The 7,577-nt window shown below is 38.6% G+C and overlaps 1 protein-coding gene across 2 annotated transcripts in view; it reads left to right on the top strand.

The window, feature by feature from the left end:
* Positions 1 to 339: 339 nt before the first annotated feature.
* abca7 (ATP-binding cassette, sub-family A (ABC1), member 7) overlaps positions 340 to 7,577 on the top strand; it is a 32,461-nt gene continuing 25,223 nt past the window's right edge. For both annotated transcript variants that reach the window (XM_041791261.1, XM_041791262.1), the window contains exons 1-12: positions 340 to 442; positions 559 to 652; positions 1,319 to 1,460; positions 2,603 to 2,727; positions 4,161 to 4,279; positions 4,501 to 4,698; positions 4,816 to 4,908; positions 5,225 to 5,462; positions 5,621 to 5,760; positions 6,476 to 6,592; positions 6,699 to 6,896; positions 7,306 to 7,511. In XM_041791261.1, coding sequence (XP_041647195.1) covers positions 377 to 442; positions 559 to 652; positions 1,319 to 1,460; positions 2,603 to 2,727; positions 4,161 to 4,279; positions 4,501 to 4,698; positions 4,816 to 4,908; positions 5,225 to 5,462; positions 5,621 to 5,760; positions 6,476 to 6,592; positions 6,699 to 6,896; positions 7,306 to 7,511 — 1,736 coding nt within the window. In that variant the 5' untranslated portion in view covers positions 340 to 376. The remainder of the gene's footprint in view (positions 443 to 558; positions 653 to 1,318; positions 1,461 to 2,602; positions 2,728 to 4,160; positions 4,280 to 4,500; positions 4,699 to 4,815; positions 4,909 to 5,224; positions 5,463 to 5,620; positions 5,761 to 6,475; positions 6,593 to 6,698; positions 6,897 to 7,305; positions 7,512 to 7,577) is intronic.

Raw genomic sequence — 7,577 nt, 5'->3', positions numbered from 1 at the left:
CCCACTCATAAAAATTAATCCCTAAGTCTGTCAGTGTGTGATTATGCCAGGATGTGTAGGCTGTGTGTTTGGACTTTTCTGTGTTTGAAGTTTAAATGTGCCAAATGTTGACTGTCTGCTAATAGAGCATTCATTTGGCATTCCTTTTTGTCTAAAAAAATATTTTAAAATCACAATGAAACCGTTGGGGTTTTTTGTATTTGACCCTAATTCAGTGCTGAAACTGTCTTCTATAATTTGTTTTCAAGTATTTTGCCTGTTGATGGGGTTAAAAAGGGACAGGACATGAAGTGGATCCTTTGTTGAACCTGTATTTTCTCACCACATGCTGTGTTCTTCAGCTTTGCATCATGGCTGGGTAGCTGCATGCTGAGTGATGGGGGTTTTCAGGCAGCTCTTCCTCCTGCTCTGGAAGAACATCACATACCGCAGGAGGAATAAGGTGACAACATTTTCAAAGAAAGCCGACTACCATTCTTAATGCAGTTTTATATGATGAGACAGCCTCGTGGATAAATGTGCACCTGTAACACGCCCTCTCTTTCTCCTCTCACACAGATCCAGTTGGTCATTGAGCTCCTCTGGCCGCTCTTCCTCTTTGTCATCCTCATCTCTGTCCGTCATTCACACCCTCCCTACAAACAGAGCCAATGTGAGTGCTGTTATGCAATGTGTGTCTTTTCACACACTCACTTTTAAGATCTGAAAACTGGCGTTATGCCAACCTGTTAAAGAGGATTAACTCACTTGTACCACACATAGACTTTTGTTTTAATCATCTGCTCAATACTGACCTTCCTTGAGAAGCTCTGCTTGTCTATAAGATGTTTTAAAATTACATCATGTAAAACAACATGGAAAATGCACACTCAATGGAGGCCAGGTGGTCAGAACCTTACCTACCTAAATATGAAGTGATAAATATGAAATTTCCATTTTAGTGTTGCTTAATATCATATTCTATGCCAGCAAGTAGATATTTGTGATTTTGGCATATCAAAAGTAAAACTGGAAAAGATTTTTGTGAAAGGTCTTTGTGACTCTTTCTGTTTTATTTGAACACTTGCTTTTCCTTTAATGCTTTTCATGTTTTTTGGGCTAGACCGTCATGTACAGGAACCACAAGTTGGAAATAACATTACCATTTGATAAGTAATGCATGTTTCTTTAACAACAGCTCAGGTAATTTCAGGATAATTGTGTTCAGTCCACATCCTGTTGAATTAATTTTAGGCTCTGTAAATTCATTGTTCAGTATTTTAGAGTAATCTCCTGTTAATGAACTGCTTGTTTTTGTTTTCTTATCCCTCCATCTTAGGCCACTTTCCAAACAAAGCCTTGCCATCAGCAGGCACATTGCCCTGGATTCAGGGCATAATCTGCAACATCAACAACCCCTGCTTCCACAGTCCAACCCCGGGAGAGACAGCGGGCCAAGTTGGCAACTTTGACAACTCCATGTAGGTAGACTGGAGATAAAAACAAGGGCACCTGTCTAGAGCAGAGGATCAGTGATTGTAGGATAAAGGTGCCAAAAAGATAAACAAAAGAAACTACAATCAAACAAAACGTACACTAGAATATTGTGTTTTTGATTTAAAAGCCGTCCTGTTGTCATTTATTTTATTTTATTTAAACTAAAATGCAATGCTGCTGCATATTTTTTATGGTAGACTGTAGGTGCAGTGGCAGTTTATGAGCCATGCCTGTGAGGATCAATTATTGTTTGCTTGTAAACAAATAAGGGAAAGTGGCAAGGGTGGAAGATTGTTCCTGCACTCTTGCATGCTTTAGTTTTCAAGCAAAAGCTAATCAACATAGAATAACTTGCATATTCATACCTGCAAAGAAATGGTTTGACATGTTTGGGAAATATATTTTCTGATTACAACCTTCATACAAAGATTGGGATCACAATAGCAATACAGCTTTCACATATGTACCTAGATATAAAGCGACAGCTAGCAGATTAGCATAGCGTAAAGACAGGTAATGAGGGAAACACCTACACTAAAATATTATGTCTAGATCTTTAACTCCATTGTTAACAGTTTCTACAAAGAAAGAAAATCTATAGTTTTATCAAGCTTATATGCTAGACTGTTTTTACCACTGGCTTTCAAAACAACAGGCCAACATATTTCAATTTCCCAGGGAACAACTGCTTCCATTTAATGTGACTTTTCAGTTGCCTTTATTGTGTTTTCATTCTTCTTTTCTGTTTAAAATGTTAAGAAATAATGGCTTCAGTGTCCAAAGACATTCTGACAGGAAGATGGAAATAATGTGATCATTTGACAGCCTACTCTCTCTCAAGCCACCAATTTACTAATTTCAAAGTTAAATAATGTGTAATGATACGCTTGAAATCAGGGTTACTCTTATTTAACTCCCACATCTGATAAATAAGTCAGAACGATCTGTCTCCTGCAAAATTCTTGATCATTCTGGACACCTTACTGACAGTTTTAAAATGTTTGCAGATAACTAAGAAACTAGTGTTCAATGTTGAGCTAAAAAGTCTGTTAAACTGCTGTTAAATATTACCCATTTGTGTGAGTTCCTCCCAGTAAAGAATCCCCTTATTGTCATTTTTCTACAGACTGTCACGTCTCTTTGTGGACGCCCAGACGCTTCTGTCCTACAGTGGAAACCGGAGCTTCTCAGGCTTTCAGGACTTGATCGAGAGTGTTCAAAGGCTGGGAGAGAGACCTGGAGCTTGGCCAAGTACCACAGCTTCTTTGAATCTTCTCTAGCACCTGAAGGAATAACTTGACATTCTGACACAATAACACTGAAACACTCATCTTTATAGGTCCTGGGTAGACACTTCGAATATTTATTGTACAACTTTATTAGAGACGGTTATCCTAAAAATGTATCTGATTTCTTTGTAGCACCAGAAATGCATTGATCATTTAAACGAAAGTCACAAATTAGGAAACAATTAAAGGAATGAAACAGAATGAATTATGTATATAGAGAAACCCAATATGGTCTTGGAGCTTAAACAAGATAATCGTGTGCGAAATACATGAAGACAAGATGACCACGAGAAGAAAGCAATAACATGTCATCAAATACAGTAAACACTGAACTCATCTAGATTGGTATAGAATATGCATACTCTCCAGGCTGATCTGAGCAAGAGTTTACAGTAACAGCCTGTTGCTTATCTGTTTTAATGAATATAAACAGGTGTCAAGTGACTGCCTCAATGAGGCCATTTACTTTGGTTGTGAGAGCAGCACAGACAGAGTGATGCCTCTGTCATTGCTGTGAGCAGATTCAATTACATGACTACTCAAGGTAAACAATTGGATGAATGAAAGCAGACATTCAGTTTTCAAGAAGTTTTCATCCAGTGGGTGAAATAGCCAGACAGACGTCTGCTCAATCCTGACCCTCTGTTTTTGAAAGGATAAAGTGGAAATCAGAACTTGATTCATACATTTGGGTACACATTTGTATAAGTAGTTTTCAGGACATAGAACTTTACTGGTTAAATTTTATGTCACATGGCTGTAGGAAAAAGGCTCACCTTCATATTTAGGTCTAAGTTGTCAAACTATTGGGAATTTTGATTGACTCCTGCACTAATCAGTCCAAAGTCTTAATATTTTCATATTTTATCTGGAGGCACAGTTAATTGTACACCCATCAATGGTTGGATAACATCCCCTTAACCTTCAAATTCTAAGAAAGAAAGTTCCTTAAAGCATCCTTGGTAAAGCACATTCAGAAGCAAAGGATCAGCATGAGGTCCAGTTACCCTGACTGTTAGCCTCTTCAGTCTAACCATCCTTGAGTTAGAGTGGGCATTTGTGCAGTTTCAGGTAAATGGAAGCATCTTGAAGATTTGGCATTCACAGGTCTTGTGAATTGTCTGCAGTCTTGGCTGATATTGGTGCAGAGGCTTTTAAAGAGTTACAAATATGCATGCACCAGTGTTTATAACTTAGACATATTTAATCCATTTAGAGGTGTCCAGGGAAAATACCAAGCGTTCATTTCTACTTTAGTTTCCAAAATCTTAAACTGACAGTCATGAAAGACTGAAAATCTCAATCAACTTGACAAGAATACTTCTGCCTCTAGAGCTGAGCATATCTGTGATTTTTTTTTTAGAAAACTTCCTAATACCTATCTATTCTTTTTAGATCTCCCAGTAGAGGACTACCTGAGACCCAATGAGACATTTTCCTCCTTCCTTCTGACCAATAGCAGTCTGTCGCCTGCAACTGTTGACCAGCTGCTGAAGGCCCGTCTTAATTTTCAGGTGAGGTATCTAGACTCATTTAAAAAGAATAATGATCCACTGAAGCCTTAAATTGAGAAAATGTAATTGTAAAAATATTTTAGAAGTTTAACGCCCAATTTAAGTAAATAAGAAACTTTTTTACCAACACAGCCAGTGATTTTAGATTAGCTTTAGATATTCTCTGTTTCAGTGTTAAAAGACTGAATGGAAGACTGAAGCAATAATTTTGTCCTGTATAGGTTACTGTGGCTGGCGCTCAGTTGCAGCTGAAGGACCTGGTTTGTGATGCAAGCATGTTGAGACAGTTTCTGGCGGTGGACGGAGGAGAAGCCGCCATGAACAACCTTCAGACTCAGCTGTGCAACCAGCCTGCTGACATCCTGCAGGAGGCCGAACGGCGTTTCCTCACTCAGCTCGACTTTACCAAATTTTTCACGGTGAGCATCAGTGGGCAGGAAACCTCTTTTACCTGGTTGCTTTTACTCTGAGTTATTTTTAGTATCATATCAGCCAAAGTATGATCATTAAATCTGTGTATGTGTTGTTTCTGCCAGAGAGAACGTCTGATGGCAAACGCTGGAGACCTGAGAGTCATCAGTCAGGCTGCCACCTCAGTTTCAGAGGAACTAGCTGTCCTAATTGATGATGTAAGATTACAAATTATGTTTCATGACAATTTTTGTTTGTCATTCTGGTCTGTCCTGTAATTTACTTTTTATTTGGAAGTTTGGAAGCAGATTTTTTTTATTTTCTGAGATGTAAATAACCTTGCACCATGTAGTGGCTGCTGGTGGACTCTAACTTTTTTTAAATTGTTTTTTATTGGATTTGTGCATCATTTTTTCTTGAATCTTACTGGAATCAAACATGTCCTTTACCCTGTGTGTTTCAACCCTTCATATGTCTGTCCTCTTCTCTCCCTCCCCAAAAACTTTTGTTTGTCTTGTCTCTGTCTCCCTTCAGTTTTCGTCTCTCTCCAGTTTTGTGGAGATGAACGAGGCTCTTCGTCTTCTGACTCCGGAGAATCGATCAGCTCTGCCGAGAGAGAGTTTTCGTGCTTTTTCAAGAATCATGTGTGGCCACCCTGAGATTGGCGGTGAGCGCATCCCATCACTCAACTGGTATGAAGACAACGACATCAAGTCCTTCTTAGGAAAAAACGGCACTGAAGACACAGACCTGGACAGTGATAACAGCACCAGTAAGAGGCTTTGCTCCTTCTGACGCCACTGTTACCATTTGCTCACAAGAGAATTAACATCACATCCCATGATCATAGTTAGGTGTCTCATGTGTGCTCTTTCACAAATTGATAAAGTGTTTTTGTCTAACATTCATCTCAACATGTCTTCCCCAAAGCTCCTTTCTGTAAAAGTTTGATCCAGGGTCTTGAGTCCAACCCTCTGTCTCGCATCGTATGGAGAGGAATAAAACCTCTGTTTATTGGAAAACTGCTGTACACACCAGACACTCTGGCAGTGCAACAAGTTATGAAAGAGGTACACATACTCAAATATCTAAATCATCTTAGCATCCAAATATTTCAAATAAACTGTTAAAAGTAAAAGAGGTAAACATTTTGACCCACATGGTCAGAGTCTCCCTGGCTATTGGAGAATGCTTGCTACAGTGTATGTTGTATGCTAGTCATTTCATGGCACTCACAAGCTCTATGAGGGAAAGTGTTGTATATTTACAAGCCATAAAATATCTAATTTTTGTGCTGTGCCTTTATGCAGTGTAACCAAATAATTCCCCATGACTTTTTTGCTGAAACGATTGAAAATCAGATATACAGACATCTTTGTGATTTGTCAGACCCGTTGATTATAATGTGGTCTTGTAACACAGTTCATTCTTTTATTATTTAGAAAATGTTCTTTCAGGCATCTCACAATGCAGTGAGTCTAACATACTACATGACTTTTTTGTTTTGATACGGTCTTATGGCTCAGCTTGAGAAACAAAAGAAACTGAAGTTGATAAGGCTCATCCATCCATCTAAGCTAGATGAAACAGAATAGATAAAAACAGACAATCACAATACGTAGAACCAATACGCCACAAAATCAATAAATTTCAATAGATAATTGAGATATAGCACTTATAAAAAGGGTTTTTTAATCATGTACAAGCATTTAGAGTTCTGATAGCCCAGAGAAAGAAACCTTCTTTAAGTCTGTTAGTTCTCAACATAACTTTTGTCTGTTGTAGGTGAACAAGACTTTTGAGGATCTCCTCATCCTTCGAGATCTGAATGAGGCCTGGCTGGAAGTGGGACCACGAGTCAAGAATTACATGGAGACCAGTGTGGAGATTCAGCTGCTTAAAGTATGTCCCATCAGCTGCTCTCTCTGTGCAGGAGGGAGTACTGACCTCTATATTTCAAGATAATATTATCTTTATTTTTCATTTTTTTATTTTTCGTTTTCAATAGGATTTGTTGCGGCGACCAGAGGTGGCCGTATTCGTCAACTTGCGTTTGGAGAACACATCCTGGACAGCCTCACAGATTGCACGTTTCCTGTCAACACCCTCACCAGACGTCCCACGCAAACCCGGAGCTCCGCCTACCTGGCTGGATGTTTACAATGATGTTAACCACACCATCACAACACTGGCACAAGTCACAGAGGTGATATTCCTTTAATATTCTTCATTTTAAGAATATAGGATATGGATCTCTTGAATATAAAAACAGAGTTATTCATGTGTAATTTAATTTTTGTTATATAATCTGTTTCCTAAGAAAGACACCTGGGTTTATACATACTTTATATGTTTCGTAAAGCTGCCAAGTGATTAGACATAAATCTCCAGTGACTTTTTGTCGCTGTTTTCTCTTTTGTTGATTTTAAACAACTTTGTCATCATCTTTGAGCTTTTTCATGTATTTTTTGAGAATTTCTTCTATAGGAAAATGGTGAAGTTGTTGATAAAATCTTCCAAACATTTTCACTGTCATTCTTATCACATCAGTGTAAGGTGAAAGAAGAGTGACAAATCATTTATATGTATTTGTGTTTCTTTTTTTCTGTCTTCAGTGTTTCTCTCTGAACAAGTTGGAGGGCTTGCAGACGGAGGGTGAGATGGTTGGCAGGGCTTTGGAGCTTCTTGAGGACAGACAGTTTTGGGCTGGTGTGGTGTTTTTGCTGCCAAACTCCTCGTCTACAGAGTTCCCGCCACATGTCACCTACAAGATCCGAATGGACATTGATGATGTGGACCGGACCAACAAAATCAAAGATAGGTACTGAAGAGGCACCAAAAAATCTTATCCTGCTCTTTTTCTGATAGCATCTGGAACTTTCTGCTG

The sequence above is a fragment of the Cheilinus undulatus genome, linkage group 7 (assembly GCF_018320785.1).
Source record: "Cheilinus undulatus linkage group 7, ASM1832078v1, whole genome shotgun sequence".
NCBI classification, from domain to species: domain Eukaryota; kingdom Metazoa; phylum Chordata; class Actinopteri; order Labriformes; family Labridae; genus Cheilinus; species Cheilinus undulatus.
The sequence above is the reverse complement of the archived record's forward strand: the minus strand, read 5'-3'. Positions and strand labels throughout refer to the sequence as shown.